Below are 16,623 nucleotides of genomic sequence, written 5' to 3' on the forward strand. Positions count from 1 at the left end.
AATTCAACTTTGTGGTTTATTTCCGAAGATGTAAAGTTTTACTTTGAAAAAATTTTGTGTTAATGGCCACTTCATAATTTAATGAAATTCCTCTTTTGTGTAGAGTAGTATTGCATGTAACAGAAAATAACAATAAATCAGCTAGGAGACTGATATACTTTGTTATTAATATTTTTTAAAATGTTTTACACCATTGGATTAAATAATCACTTAAGCAGCCTGTAGGAAGTTTTCTCTAGGAATGAAATATTGTCCCATCAGGTTCCATCCCAATGTTAGTCTTCTAATTTCCTGAAAGAACCACTACATATGAGGGGTCTTCAAAAACTTCATGGAAAGATTCATGTTATCTTTTAATTCAATTTTTTCACGAACTTTTTGAAGCACCCTTGTATGTTGACTGTTGTTGCCAACTTGTAAAAGATCCTGAAAAGTTACATGGAAAGTAAGCCATGCATATCAAAAGAAGATAATAAATGATTAGTTCAATGTTACCTGATTTTTCACACAAATAGAAGGAAGTCGAAGCATTAGCCTAAAAATTTAAATACCCTTGAAGCTTGATAGAGTTGTGAGATAAGCGTTATGGAGAAATAAATGTTATAAAGTAAATAAAGGGCTTTAAACTTTTTTAAGCATTAAGTATGATCTACCCCATGTATAAAATTATACTGACAATATTCTTTGATATGCAGTCTGACAGTGCATACAACCAGAAATGATTACTAAAAAGGGAATACAGTAAGATAATTTAATTAACAGAGTGTTTCCCTTTTTTCATTTTTATTATACAAACATTATAGCCATACTAATAAAATTCAACATTAATTTTTTCCTACAAACTATTGTCCCAACAAATGAAACTTCTAATCTATCCTTATTTCTTTCCAATTTTCACCATATGCACATGCCATTTTAACATAACAGATATAAATTTAATCAAGCTTCTAAAAAAGCTGAAATTACATCCTGAACAAATTTCCTGGTTACTATAGATTTAATTGTTATCAAAACTTCAAATAGCTATCAGTGGTATGGTGATTAATGCTTAACAGCTAGTTTTCTGAGGGGTAAACAGGCCCTGTTTTGTAATTTTCATCTATTTCCATGGCACAAATACTACTTCAGCCAGTTTTGAGCTATTATATCAACATGATGTCATTGAATGAGGACTTCGGAAGAGATTCACACAGTTAGCTCTCACATACTGGTGCAAGCCAGCTCCTGCACGCTATTTTTGGATATCTGGGTTGTTTCCAGTTTTACATTATTATAACCCTTACAGTGACTATCTTTGGCAGACATAAATCATTGTCTATTCAACAATCATTTCCTATCCTCTTAGTATTCTGAATTCTAAGCCAATCCTGATCATTTCAAACCCCTTGCTGGTGATTAATTAGGAACTAATTATGTCCAAGAAGACATAGGAAGAGGTTTACTGAGGAGGATTCTAGAAAATTTCCCCTCATTTTCAAAAGGGAATATGAGTAAGGGGTGCTTAAAATAGTTACATCCCTCTTGCAAAGTAAGGGGAAAATTTTGAGATCAAAGTCTTAGTGCATGTTGTTGTATACCACCCATATGGGCCCCTCAGTACAGCACTCATTCACCAAGCTGCCCCAAGCACTGCATGATGACTGCTCATAGCCGAGTCCTTCCCCCATAAACTGCCCTCAGGCAAAGAGAGTTTCCCTGCCCAAAGTTATGTTTTCTCCCCAGGAGGAAGCCCACATTCAGTCCACCTGGCCCCTTTGCCCCCATTTAGTTCATTTCTGTAGATCTCACCCAGCTTCAAGCTCCTGTGGACTTAGTTAAAGCATCTGTTACAACAGAATCACAACTCCTACTTATGCCAAGTCCTCCTCCTCTTAATCTCTAACAGGTATTATTACCAAGAACATTCCCCAGTAAACTACCTGCACACAAATCTCTGTCTCGGTGTCTGTTTCCTGGGGAACTCAACTTACGTCAGTTGAGACAGGAGTGGTGCTATGAAAAAGACTCTAGAGTAGCATTTTGGAGTTGGATCGGTGACAGGCTAGTTGGCAGTGAAGACCACATCAGCAGTGGTAGGCAGAGCACTGCCAGCCCTTGCCATATGGTTTAATTGTACAGCAGTTTAATTGTAAAGTTTCACCTGGAATGGGATACTGCTAGAAGTATCCTATTGTCTTGGGCAAATACCTTTGAGAGGTTTTAGAGAAGTAGTGATTATAATGACTATCAATGTTATGACTGTTCCTAGGGGATATCTATGCATTTGAGAAAGACAACAAAAACACGAGCCATGAAAAATTTGAGTAATAAAAGCATGATTGATTAATTACCAATTTAAGGTGAAGAGTGAAAGCCAAAAGATTTCATTGGAAACATATAAAGAGTTTCATCTCCTGGAAGTAGAAAACATAAACAGCTAAGAAACGGGCCATGTCTTAATTATAAATGTAACAATGCTTCAAAGAAAGCAAAATTCTCAATATCAGCAAGTCTGCTATATACCAAGGGCAGGGCCCTGAAAGTGGAGGAACCTGAGGCATGGGATGAGGACATTTGGGCTCCATTTATTTGAAATTCCTAAAGCCAGATTCCCTGAACACTTTGACTTCCAAGGATAAACCTACAGAACCCTCTGAGCCTATAGAAGTAGCCATTCCTTCTTATTAAAAACTAGCACTTCCACTTGTTTGATGAAGACTCAGAGGCTGCTTCCTGGCAAAACAATACGTAATCATCTTCGTATCTATTACTACCTCCCTTCTTGGCTAACTCAGCAAGGGACATTCAGAGCCTACAAAGGGAAGAAAGGGACTATGCCTCCATCCCCGCCCAAAACAAACAAACAAACAAACTGTAGGACCTGGCCAACTTGTAGCAGGAAAACCCAATAGATCCTGATAGATCTAGCGGGAATAGATCCTGATAGTCCTGGATTAGGAAATAGGTTGGTACATAAAGTTTGGTAAGGGGCAATTTATAGATATGGGAGCACTCTTCTATAATGGAAGATTTAATACTCTGGCAAGAACCCTGAGGAATGATGTTGAATGCTACTGGAATAGTTCTCAGAAGCTTGGAAAAAGGGGAGGCCCAAACCAAGTAAAGGAGAAATGACACAACTACCATGGCAGAAAGTGGAAGAAAGGATTAAAAAGCTCAGAGAAGCAGACACGCTAAAGTGGAGATATATAAACCCATCAGCCAGTCAGGAGATTCTGAGAGGACCCAAAGAACCCTCCATTTACCAAAGAAACAAGAAACACACTGCTGAGACAGGTGCAAGCATTGTTGAGAAGATCAGTGTTGGCTTTCCCCTGAACGATAGGTCTGACAGTAAAAGATGCTGTTAAGTGTCTGGGCTCCCTATTAGCAATGGGATAAAGGAGATCCTGAAATAGGGGCCTGGTGACTACTAGCATCAATTAGTGAGTGCCATTATCAAAACGAGTGTCAAGGCAGGAGTGGTAGCCACCGGGGGCTGATCCACAGAGCTATGGAGAAGATCACTGAGCACAGTATCCCTAGGGGCAAGATAGATGGGCAACCAGTTAGGATACGCTCAATCTGTATGATCAAAACAAATGAAATATGGATGATCAGGAGGCTAAAGGAAGCCACCCAACACAAAGACACGATTACTCACCCAATTTCTGAACCTGAACAATTTTTTGGACCTGGAACCCACTGACTGAAAGAAAGAAAGGCTGAGTTGCTAGGAGGAGGAACTGTAGCATCACAGCAAGTGAATACGTGAATACATCTATTTTCAAAGGTAACAGTAAACAAAGGAAAAGTGATAACCCATACATTTTAAGGACTGTTGGACACAATAAATCTAGTTGACACTGACACTCAAGAACCCAGTGTCATCATGGGATATAGACCAAGTAATAGATTGAGTCCTTGTCCAAGTCTGCACACAGTACGCTCAATAATTCCACAGATTCTACCCAGTAGTTATTACAGCAGTCTCCAAATGGACATAGCTAGTAACTGGAATGACCCCTACATTGGTTCCTTGGCCTGTGGGGTTAAGAACTATCATAATGGGAAAATCAAGTGGAAGCCTCTGAAAATGCACTCTCCCACTGGCAAAAATATCATACAAAACTAAGAATAGAAAGGTGATGTCCCACATCATACTTCCCTTTTAATTCAACAGTCTGCCCCTGACAAAAACAGATGCATTGATGCATCCTGAAAAATGTTAGTGGAATATTATAAACTCGACCAAGTAGTAGCCCCACTTAAAATTACTATGGCACATGTGATATCCTTCCTAAACAATTAATATAATCTCAAGCATGTGATATGCAGATACTGAACTGACAAATGTGGTTTTTTCCATCCCTATCAAGAAGGACCAGAATCATTCACATATACCTGAGATGGGCAAAAGGACATATGACAATCTTCTCCAGGGTTATTATAACTCTCTTGTGCTCTACCTAATAATACAGTTCAAAAAGGCCAAGATCATAGGAACATTCCACAGAACATCATATCAGTTCACTATATCAATGAGAAAGAAGTAACAATTATGTTTCAGCCTTGTTTAGGCACAGAGGGCAAAAGGTAAATCCTAAAAAGATTCAGGGGCTCATCACACCAGAGAAGTTTTTGGTCATGGGCTGGCCCAACAGAGATAAATTTCTAATAGAGTTGTGCACTGGATCCAGTTATGCCTACTGTCAAATTCCTGGACCTTTCTGTTCTGTGAGTTTAGAGCTGAAAAACAGTAATTTAATAAATAGCACAACTACCAATATTAATCTTAACCATAAAACTTCCATCTCTCAAACATAATCTGAGATCTTCAGATGCACTGAGCACTGTTGGCAAAGCAAACTGACATTTAAAATCTCGAAAAACAGGCAGTTTAATTACAGGATAACAGATCAGATTAAGTGCTCTAGAGCAGCAGGCTATTGATAATTCCTCTCTTTCCAATGAAAGTGCAAAACAAAGGAATGCTACTCCTACCACATGGAATTAGAAGAAACCCAAAACTAATCATAGCTAACCTTGAGCCATATAAATAACTGACAGCAAGTTTTGTATCTGGCTCTAAAACAATGCATGGACATTCTCTCTCTCTCTCTCTCTCTCTCTCTCTCTGTGTGTGTGTGTGTGTGTGTGTGTGTGTGTGTGTACGTGTGCACACACATCTGCCTGTCTGCAGAAAATCAAAAAGACTATTTAGTACTACTTTACAGAATCTTATGCCTATCTAGTAATAACGTAGAGGTTACCACACCCCTCACTACCAATAGTGATGAAATCTTTATGCCTTAGGTCCCAGGGAAAAAATCAATTAAAATTTTTTAAAAATTGATTTATTGGTTCATTCAGCAAATATTTATTGAGCTTTTATATGTCAGAAACTGTTCTAAGTACTGAAGATACATCGGTGAAAAAATAATGACAAAAAAAACGAAGTTCCTACTCTCATAGAACCTTCATATATTTCAATAATAACATTTGTTATTACATTTGAGACCCTAGTATATACATAAGGCACCATGTTAGATGCTTCAGTATGCTATTTAATCCTCACTACAAGCTTATCATGAAAGTGCTACTATTCCCATTTTACAGATGAGAAAAGCAGATATTAGAGAGATAGAGAAGTGACCACGGTCACATAGCTAGTAAATATCTGAACATACATTTAAAACCAGAACGGTTTACTTCTAAACTACCTCATCACTGACAGCAAAAGTGCTTAACAACTATTCCTGTATTGAGAGTATATGGGTAATTTTATTTAATGAAATAAATTATATTGTGAAGTGAAGCAATATAACTTAAATTCTGGTGAAAATAAAAGTCTGGGGGGGGTGGGGGTGGTGGGGGGCTGGGAATGAATTAGAACAATGTTTAAATATTTTTAAAAGTCAAAAAATATTAACAATGATTTAGTAGTTTTTATAAAATATCATTAATTGATCTCAAGATAACTATCTAAAAGGAACAATGTACTGTACTATTAACCAAGGGTCAGCAAACTTTTCTCTAAAGATCCAGATAGTAAATATTTTAGACTTTGTGGGCAAAAAGCAAAATCGAGGATGTTTCGTAGGTCTTAAATAACAACAGGAAAGACAAATTTCTACAATTTTTACCGATGAAATTTAAAATATAAAAATAATAATTGCCTAATTTTTGGAACACAGGACTACACATTTTTTAAACAGCATTTCATTTAATTGGAGTTAGAAGTTAATGCTTCCTATCATCCAACTTGATTGCAAATGTTCATCAGTTAGTGTTAATCTGTAATAAGATGTATTTCACCTTCAAAAACTACTTTTCAGGCAGTTAGATACTGCCAAACACTGATATCAATTGACGAGCATGATTCTAATTGAGAATATTCATCACCTGTAAGACATTTATAGATTTTTTACTAGATTTCTTCTCTTGCTATTTGCATTTTACCATGTTATGACATTGCAGATTAGTTATTTCTAGGTGAAGGTTGTGTGGAAGGTCCTCAACTGCACAGTTAAATGGATTTTGAAATATAGAAAGTTTCTTTGCATATGCAATGAGGTCTAATAAACATTGCTGGCACTATAGTATGAACTCAGAAAATATCTCTACTGCACATTTCTGCATGAATGGAGATCTTGCTTTTTTTCTGTCTTAAGTTTTGGCACCAAAGGAAGTATAGAGAGTAGCTTGACATTACCTGTGATTCAAAAAACATTACTTGTTGAAATAACTCTACCACGGTATAAGTTTCTCTTATAATCATTGTTTCTTGCTTCGTAATTTTAGCTTGAATTCATTAAGAAAAATCATCAAGTCTGATGCAAAAACTAATCTCAAAAGCCATTCATTTTTCAATAATAGCAGATGAGGGCAGTTCTTCTCATTCAGAAGAATTTCTGTATCAATCCTGGGCTCAAAAAAAAAAAAAAAAAAGAAAGAAAGAAAGAAAAGAAAAGCAATAAAATTCTACCACTGCTAAGGTGGCAAACTGCTATGGAGGGAAAGCCAGACAGAATATTCTATTTCTAACAAAAATCCACAGAACTGATAAAGGATAAGTCCACAAGAGCAAACAAAGTTCATCATTGATACTACTGTTTCAATAACACATGATAGATTTGAATATTTCTACTAATTACTTGCTGATGAATAATACAATGAATAACCCCACGTTTTTAATACCCTACATTTTCATGTGTAAGATATTTGCCCAAATAAACCTTTTTCTGCACCACATATATTTTAGTTGTAAAATATTTTAGCAGATTCCACTCTAGGCTATACTGAATTAATGTTTTCTCAATTTCCTTAAAAGTATTCGCACCTCTAGTTGTTCCAGACGGACTATTCTATTCATGGGGACTAATTCTTTAGTCACTTCAAATTCAGTAATGCTCCTCAAACAACACCTCAACATATTGGTAACATCTATTGACTCATCAAAAACCAAGAAAAATTACTTGAAATCATTTGCCTTACTTTTTAATTGACCAACATCCTCAAATCTTCAAGAACTGTTCTCACTAAAAGGTTAACAATCTTAAGTTTATTTTCTCTGGATAGTACCATAGTGCTATAGATTATTGACATTTAACATATTTTAGTTGAATGAAATAATGAATGAATCTACTGTATACTTCTTGAAATACCGAATTAGTCTTAGACCCAAGTGCCTGCTATTTCAATGCTTTTTCAACTCAAGCATAATTTGCCTATATAGTATTTATAATACCATTAGGGCATTTGCACTGATATGTCTCCTATCAATTAATAATAATATGTTCTCCACAAAGCTATATATTTTTCTATCCATTGAACAAATTTCATCATCAAATTTTTAAAGCTGTCCTAAATATCAAAATCTAGATATCATCTACTGAATTTTAATCCAATTTAATGGAGATTTCATTTTAAGCTAAAAGTTAACATTTTCTATATTCCAAACTAACTTCAACAACTAGTCCACAATTTAATTTGCTTTTAATTTTTCATTCATTTAGCTAAGCACCCTCTTAAATATCCCATACACTGAAATCTATAAGATAATTTTTCTTGGTACCTACTTTGGTACTAAGTTTTCCATTAAATAAAGTCCTTTTTCTGTAGGCAAATGCTTAACATGATATTTCATCCATAATTAATATGGCAATATTTATGCAAAAGGAAGGAATTACCATCTTAAAAATTAATGATGCAATTTATCAGGAAACAAAAAATTCTTCATTATTTCCATTTGCAAATTTAGCTTCTGACTATGTCCTATAGAAATTAACTTTGAATTAGTTTAGATGCTTAATCTGCTTACATTTGTGTTAATATAATTTCAAGTTCCAAATTAGCTTCATAATATGTATTTGCAATTTGATTTCTCATCAAATGAGAAGTATTCTATTTTTATAAAAGACATGATGAAATAATTTCATAATGCTGCCTAATACAGTAACAGAGTAGTTAATTATAACCATGTAACTTTGATGTCATTGAGCTCTTTTTATTCAAGAGTGAAGCTCTAAGATTAACATTACAATTGGAAGCTCTAAGATTAACATTACCATTATTTAGCATAAAATTATTTTACTAATAGATGGAGTGAATATACAAAAGAATAATCAATCTTTGACTTTAAAAGTTTTCCTTGTGAAAACCTTAATAGTAAAATACGTATCTAAAATTTTAAAAATTATTCTCATTGCAATTCATCCTAAAAAAATTTGAGTCCACTTGGTTTAGACTTCCTTACATGTTTAATTGGCCTCAATACCATAAATTAGTAAGTTTCTTCAAGGTTCTAATGTATATTGCCTATCACATCAACAGACTATTTTCTTTACAAACATATATAGTCAATCCATTTCTTAAAGATTACAAAAAACTTGATTATGCAAGAGGATAAATTTCACTATTGATACTGACACCTAAACTCAGACAAATACAAAGCTGACATCTTTAGGGTTCGTTTTTAATACCTTAAGACCCACGTTTCTATCTGGAAGGTGTGGAAGTTTATGTCTATCTTTCCTATGCTGGATCTTTTCTCACAATTGCCCCACCCTCCAATCTCCATTCACCCTCTCCTCCAAAATAACTAAAAGTGTGTTATGCTATTTTTAAGAGTCTACTAACTGACATTTCATAATTTATAGCTTAGAAGACTGCCATATGCATGTATTCTTGCATTTGCTAGCCCACTCTCTACTTAAAATTATACGAAGAAATTTTAAAAGGCCACAGACAGGTAAAATCAGTCGGATTAGGTCCTGGAACACAAAGGAAACTAAAACTCTCCACAATGGATCTTAGTGCTTAAAAAAGGTCAAACTGAATATCTTTTATGCAGTTGGGCAAATGGTTGACAAAATGACTAAGTATTTAAATTAGCAAAAAATGTTGCATTATAATATTAAGATTAAAATATATATAATAAAGAAAAGTACAGCATTTACAATATGTCAAATTAGCCATTGAACATCATTTCTAGACCTTTCTCCAGGTCTAAAGGAAATGAAGGAGGTAAGAAATACTAGCGTCAAGTGATCACAAATTCTAGCAAAAGGTAGTAGCTTTAAAACATCTTTGGCCATGATCTCCAGTAAGAAATATATATTTCACATTGTGAGACTTTAGAGTACACATACACAACTAAAAAAGTTTTACAGAACAATTACCCTTACTCTGTGCACTCCACTCTGATATTTTCTACTCTATTCTAGTCCACTTTTCTTAAAATACTGGTTGTGAACCTCTCAATTGGTTCTGAAATTGAGGACGGGAGGAGATCTAGTAGAGGAGACAGGGGTGGTGGGTGGGACTTGGGGATGAGGGACCTTGCCCCACAAAAGATATTTGGCAATAGTTGAACACATTTTTTGGCTGTCACAACTGGAGAGTAGGGGTGTTACCAGCATCTACTGGGTAGAGGCCAAGGACACTGCTAAACATCTAACAATGTACAAGATAGCCCCACAAAACAAATAATTATCCAGCCTCAGATGTTAATAGTGCTGAGGTTGAGAAATCTGCTCTAGATTATCCATAAGGAAGTCATAGATAAAACTGAAAAACCAATAGTTCTTTTTAAAGCTTATGAATATATTTTAAATTATAAGAACAATGTCCAATATTTAAATTCAGAGATACTATGGCATCAGCAATCTAAGACTTATCTCCTTCTATAATCCAAAGGGAAAAAAAGAAAACGAAAAAAATCAGTATGCAATATCCTAACTTAACACAAAGTATGGGAAAGCAATCAATTTAGTATTGTGAAAAGCAAACTATATCACACTGAGTTCAAAGATAAATGTTACAGGACATACAGAGTACGTAAAATCTTTGAATATTATCAATGCTCTCCTTTGAAGCCCTATAGTACCTATGGTACAAACGCCTTATATTGCTAGTTATTTTAGACTTTCAATTTCTTGAGGTTAAGAAAAATACATTATTCATCTTTACTTCCTCCACTGGATCCAATCCAGCACCTTGCAAATAATAGGCACTGACAAAGTACTTGGCATAAAAATGAGGAAACTGATGTCTACTATGTAGTCAGCCATTGAATTACTTCTCAAAATTACATCTCATCAAGTTAAAAAGTATATTCTTCTCATCCTGGAAATGTGAGCCTAGCTCAATTTGGGGCAAATCCTGTAAGAGGTGAAACCAATACAAACAACCATGATCCACCCAACCACAATTATACTTTCATTCAAAACTCTTGAGAGTTGTCCTGTGAAAGTCTTGACTCTAAAAGAACATTAAATAGTGATCTAAAAATAATTTGAATACCTTCTGCTTGACAAGTAATGTATATTTATAGCTTCATTTGATTGCTACAATTGCCAAACAATAAAAATACTATTATTCTGATTTACTGATTTATAGGTAAGAAAACAGACCTGGAATGGTTAAAAAGGTAGGACAAGATCATATAGTTAGTGACTGACACACCCAGGATTTTATCTCCCCTCTTTGGCTCCAAAACAGATACTCTTGCCATTAAACCTCCATGTTACTATAATACAAATAATGGCAAAATCACTAATGGATTGTAATTATCAGCATTAATTACCAGAACATAGTGAATGAAATGACATCTATTATAAATTTAGGTAAAATTCTATACATTTAAAATAATAAAATTCATCCAAAGTGACAGATTAATAAGAGAAGAACCAAATTTACTAATGCACCTATAAAACTGAAGATAAGAAAAAAACAGACTAGCCAACAGGACATAAGAGAAAAAAAATTTTTAAGTAGAGTGAACTATAAGTTTGCTGTGGATTGCCAATGGAATTTTATTACTTAAAGAGCAGGAAAGATCCTGCTATGTCATAGATGCTATGACATACTAGGGCCTGGAAGGAATCCTTCTATAGTGATAATATTGCCTGGTGCTATCTATACACTGTTGATTAACATTTTAAAATTAGGTTACTTGATCCAAATCTACCTTGCACATCATTGAAAGGCTGTATACAAAATTGGAAATGAAACATAAAAGTAAAGACAATGAGACAGATATCTAAGTTGTAAAACACATTCTTCAAAGCTATTTAGCCGAAAGAAAAGGAATAATTATCTTTTAAAGGTTGGTTGATCCTCATCAGAATGATGTATCCATGTATATACAGGAAAAATATATTCAAATGTCACCAATAAAACTTCTTTAATTATTAGGGAGAACTTACAGACATTAGTAACTACCAGGGATGGCTATGAGTCACAACGTTAGATATCTTTAAAAGTAGCTTATTCCCAAATCAGGTTGACACTTTTTCCACAAATAATCAAAAATGTAACTCTAATGATAAACAGTCAAGATATGATGCAGCCTAATCTCTTTCCCATAATATCCCAGTCTCTCAACAGATACAATTTCTCTTCAATGAATTCTACTGTTGGAGAATATCAAACAGGAAAAGATTATTTTATTCAGATTTCTTCCTCCAAAGCTGAATTAAAATGTGATTGTTCATAGGAAATACATGTTGGCAGATACCGTACTCTGTGAAACAAATTATTAGATGACAAAAAGGACTATCTCCAAAAGTGCCTACTAGGAATTCAAGTTATGGTAGAATATAGATGTGAGTGATATATAGTTTCTTTCTATATCTGATAAATGTTTTAGTTTTCCTAAGTAGTATCACATAGGAGTTTAACTCATACATAGCTTTTTATTTATGTGATATTTTTATAAGTGGATGCTATAGAATCCTAAAACAAAGCATAAGCCCTTAGAAGGATTTGCACATAAAAAGCTTTCAAGCATTGCACTGATGAATTTCTGTTTTGCTTTTTACATTTTTATATGGTAAAAGTTAAGGCATGACTTCAGCAAAGGATAATAGAAGTACCTAAAAGACAGAAGCTAAACCAAACCACCAAAGATAGCAAAACTATCCTTTTCTTATCTTGCAATATCATGACACAGTCTGACAAATGAAAAATGACCAAACTAAAGGTTATCAAATGTACTTTAAGAAAGTATTATAGCTTAAGGAAAATAAAATTTCTATATATTCTATGGTAACATTGGTTAATATCTATAGTTTCTCCTTATAGACCATTATATTTTAATAAACAAAATTTTCTTGGACTTTACCATTTGAATGCAGTGAGTATGAAATAAGACTCTAATTTGATTTTTTTAACTGCATACGCATTTTCCCAAAGCCTGTTTGTTGAATAATTTATCTCTTCCCCCTTGGATTGTGGTGCTTTTCATATTTTTATCATTTATTAGTTTTAATATACTATATTAGAATTCCACTGATCTGTCTGTCAAACTTTCAAATTTTCCTTTCTGGAGCACTTTGGTAATCTAAATTAAAGCTTAAAAGAATCCAAAGTACCATACTTTCAATTATTGCCATTTTATTAATATCTGGTCAGGGAAGTTTTTCCTCACTACCCTTAGCTATTCTTATTAGTGTTTTTCTTTCCAGATTAACTTTAGAAATAAAATATGCAAAGGGCCCAGTTGGGATTATGACTAGAATGTTATTAACCCTAAGAGATTATTTAGAAATAACATGCATCTTTACATTATTTAGTCTTCCTAATGAGGAACATAAAATGAACCTCCACTTAACATTTTACTTTATGTTACTCAGTAAAATTCTGTAGCTCTTCCTATAGGCCCCTGCAATCATTTCTTGTTAATTATTTTTAAATCACATTTTCTGTTCTTAGTTCAGAATGAGAACTACTCAATTTATATTTTCTAAATAATTATTTTTGGTATAGTATAAAATAATTCTATATTAATCCGCCTTCCTCAATTCCCATATTGATTCCTGTTGATTACTATAAACAAGAAATGGACTATTCACCAAATGGAATAAGAAAATTGGTGGTGGTGGTGGGGTGTTGCTACAAGGGATTCATGTTAGATACTCACCAATTTGGTGTATTTTGTCATATGCCATAATAAATTCCAGAAAGATTAAAAAATTGATACTTAAATGAATAATAAAAATGAGAAAATATACAATTAAATATTTAACTGATTTGGGGATAAATAGTTTCTAAGGTTGAAAATAATGGGGAAAATCACCAAAAATAAAGAGGTTTAGCTATATTAAATTTAATATTGCCAAATAAGCAAAGAAAATTAGCAGGTAAACATCTAAGTTGGAAATACACTTGGAACAAATAATGGTTAAATGGGGTAAAATCCTAACTATATGAAAAGCTTTTATAAATCAATAAAAACTAATATCAAATTGGAAAATGGGCAGAAGAAATAAAAGTAATAAACAGAAAATTCACAGAAGATATCAAATGCCATTAAACATATAAAAATTCAACTTCACAAGCAAACTAAAATTAAAATGACAAAGAGATAGCATTTCTTGTAACCTATATAATTGATAAAAATTTGGTGCATTGAGACTGAAAGCTCAAGCACATCTAACAGAAGTAGAGAATATAACAACCTTTGTGGAAAGCACTTTGGTAATCTAAATTAAAGCTTAAAAGAATGCACAGTACAAATATATATTTTTAAATACTCAGAGATGTAGGTAAAAATTATGTACAAAAATAAACATTATAATATTATTTATACTAGCAATTGAAAGCAACTGCAATGCCTCAAATGGAGAAATAGGTACAGTCTTATTTGCAGTACAGTCTTATGATGGAATATTAGTGCAGCCATTTAAAACATATTTCTAAACAACATCTAATGTCTTGATAAAAAGCTTGTGATGATATTAATTGAAAAATCAGAATACAAAACTCATCATAGTATGATAGGAGTTTTATAAATCTGTAAACTATACATGCATAGGGGAAAAAAGGGAAGAAAATACAATAAAAGGTTAACAATGATTATATCTGGGGAAAGGAATATGGATAACTTATATTTAATTCCTTACATTTTGAGGAATTTTTCAGATGTTCTATAGTGAACATATTGTTACTTTAATAAGGAGACACAAAAAATAAATGTTATTTTAAAAACTATGACTAACATATTTTTTAAATATAACATCAAATGATGAAAGAATTTCAGAAACAAAGCAATAAAAAAATTTTTTTAAATCAATAAATTTTTTGTATACATAAACAGCAGATACTTTTTATAACTTGAAATTGTCTTCACATGACCAACACCACCATTAAAAGTCTTAAAATGAAGAAAGTAATATCTAACTATTAAATGTTTACTCAGAAATACAACCTAAAAAGAAAACTCCTATCTAATCAATTACAGCTAAATGTGTGATTAGAGAACTTACCTTTTTCACTTACACTCTCACTTTCAATCTCAACATCATCACAACTTGTATATTCAGGTGTGGAAGCCAGTTCCTCCTCTGAACTGCTTAATGAAACCTGGCGCATTTTTCCTCCCTTCTTTGATTTATGAGGCTTCGGTGGTGGTGGTCTCACTGATTCTGACTGGTCTGAACTGAGAGAATCATTCCTTAACATCGTTTCCATTTTTTCCCGTTTTGTTTTCCTTACAGCAGAGCTGGGATCTAAGTGATGTTGTTTCCTTAGTGAGTCAGTTCGCCTCATGTCTGGCCTATCGATGGGTATTGGACTCCTCCGGGGAGTGGGAGGACTATGGTTTGTGGTCCTTTGTGGATAACAACTTTGTCCCTGAGCCTCTCGAGTTCGTTCCATCGAATAAGATCGCTGATTTTCCAGGGCGGCTCTACGTTCAGATATAGATCTTTGCCTTGATGGTCGGTCCATCCTTATCATAGACAACCTGGAATCTTCCAGTTCAGCATTTGCCAAAGAAACATCACTATGCCTTCTCTCATGCCGTGCTCGGGACACTTCGGCATGGATACGCATTTGTTCTTCATAGGGTTGTGGCTTTACCGGATAACGGGCCAAATTCGGATCACTTCGGTAGCGTGCTTGGTACTCCTCCTCTCTCCTTTGTCTTTCATATTCATCTCTGCTCTCCACATCCCCGGCATCTACAAAATATTCTCTGGAATGCCTATGACTTCTCCTGTTAGAGTCCCTATAGTTTAAATCATCAGATTCTTCATAAAACTGAGGTTCTCGTTGAGAGCGCCTATCAGCATAATCTGATGGAGATCGAGGCATTGCGCTATCCGAAGTAGCATACTGTGAATATTCCTCTCTCTCTTCCCTTTGGTCGTATCGTCTGTTCTGATCTCTGGACACTGATGGACTTCTTTTCCTAAATAACCAAAGGAAAACAACAATGAGAAGAGCAACATTTAAATAATTCCACATTTTAATGATTCACATTTTATTGATTTTTTTTTCATTTCATTTTAGAGACATGCCCTCACTAAAGTTTTAGTAATTATTCATTTTACTTAGTTTAATAGGTAATTTTAAAAGTACTTTTGTTGTGGTTATTAAGTGCCTAATACAGTATATACGGAATATACTTATAATCCAAAATTAGATAATTGACATCATATTCTGCTGCTCTAAAACAGCCTTTATTTCAATGTCCTTTCTTGCTACACTTCAGCTATCCCCCAACTGTTATTCATTAACTTAGAAAAATTCCTCCTTCCATTCTCTCTATCCCTAACAACTTGATGTGAGAGTTAGCTGGAAACATAATGAAGCCAAACTGAGTTAGCTCAAGAATTAAATACTTTCTGACTACAACTAACTGCCAACTTTAAAAATCATTTTTCATTCTTCATCTACCTAGATCACTCCTAGTATTGATTCATTAAAATGTTCATCCTGTCATTGTGTCTCCAACCTATATTTACTGATCTAACTTGAGATAAGCAATTTAAATAAATACCAACAAGAATGATGAATTCATCCCCAAAACCCACAAGTCAGAAAGGAATGCTATTTTTATTCCATCTTTATTAAGATTAAGGCCAGCTTGGTGATTCTTCTCTACTCAGTCTTCACATCTGAAGCCTCATATTTCCTTACAGTCTCAGGGAAGAGACTGCTTACTAAATTCTCAATTTGCTCCCCTAACACTAGAGGACCTTGCAAGCACACAAAATACTCTGTCAACAAAATATTCACTGTCTTATCCTCTCGCATGATCTCAGATAATGTCAACCACCAGCCATGAGAAGAAATGGGACTGAAATCCTGAAAATAACAGAAAAATTTTAGAATAACTGCTATGAGGACTTTGCC

The 16,623-nt window shown here is 33.9% G+C and overlaps 1 protein-coding gene across 37 annotated transcripts in view; it reads right to left on the bottom strand.

Annotated features, from left to right (window-relative positions):
* Positions 1-16,623, bottom strand: part of RIMS2 (regulating synaptic membrane exocytosis 2) — a 637,189-nt gene that overhangs the window by 323,316 nt on the left and 297,250 nt on the right. For 36 of the 37 annotated variants that reach the window (XM_063079161.1, XM_063079141.1, XM_063079151.1 and 33 more), the window contains one exon: positions 14,751-15,676. In XM_063079161.1, the coding sequence (XP_062935231.1) occupies positions 14,751-15,676 (926 nt within the window). Of the gene's footprint in view, positions 1-14,750; positions 15,680-16,623 lie in introns of all 37 variants that reach the window. The other variant, XM_063079156.1, reaches the window with a different exon arrangement.

Source organism: Cynocephalus volans, chromosome 15, assembly GCF_027409185.1.
Source record: "Cynocephalus volans isolate mCynVol1 chromosome 15, mCynVol1.pri, whole genome shotgun sequence".
Taxonomy (NCBI): domain Eukaryota; kingdom Metazoa; phylum Chordata; class Mammalia; order Dermoptera; family Cynocephalidae; genus Cynocephalus; species Cynocephalus volans.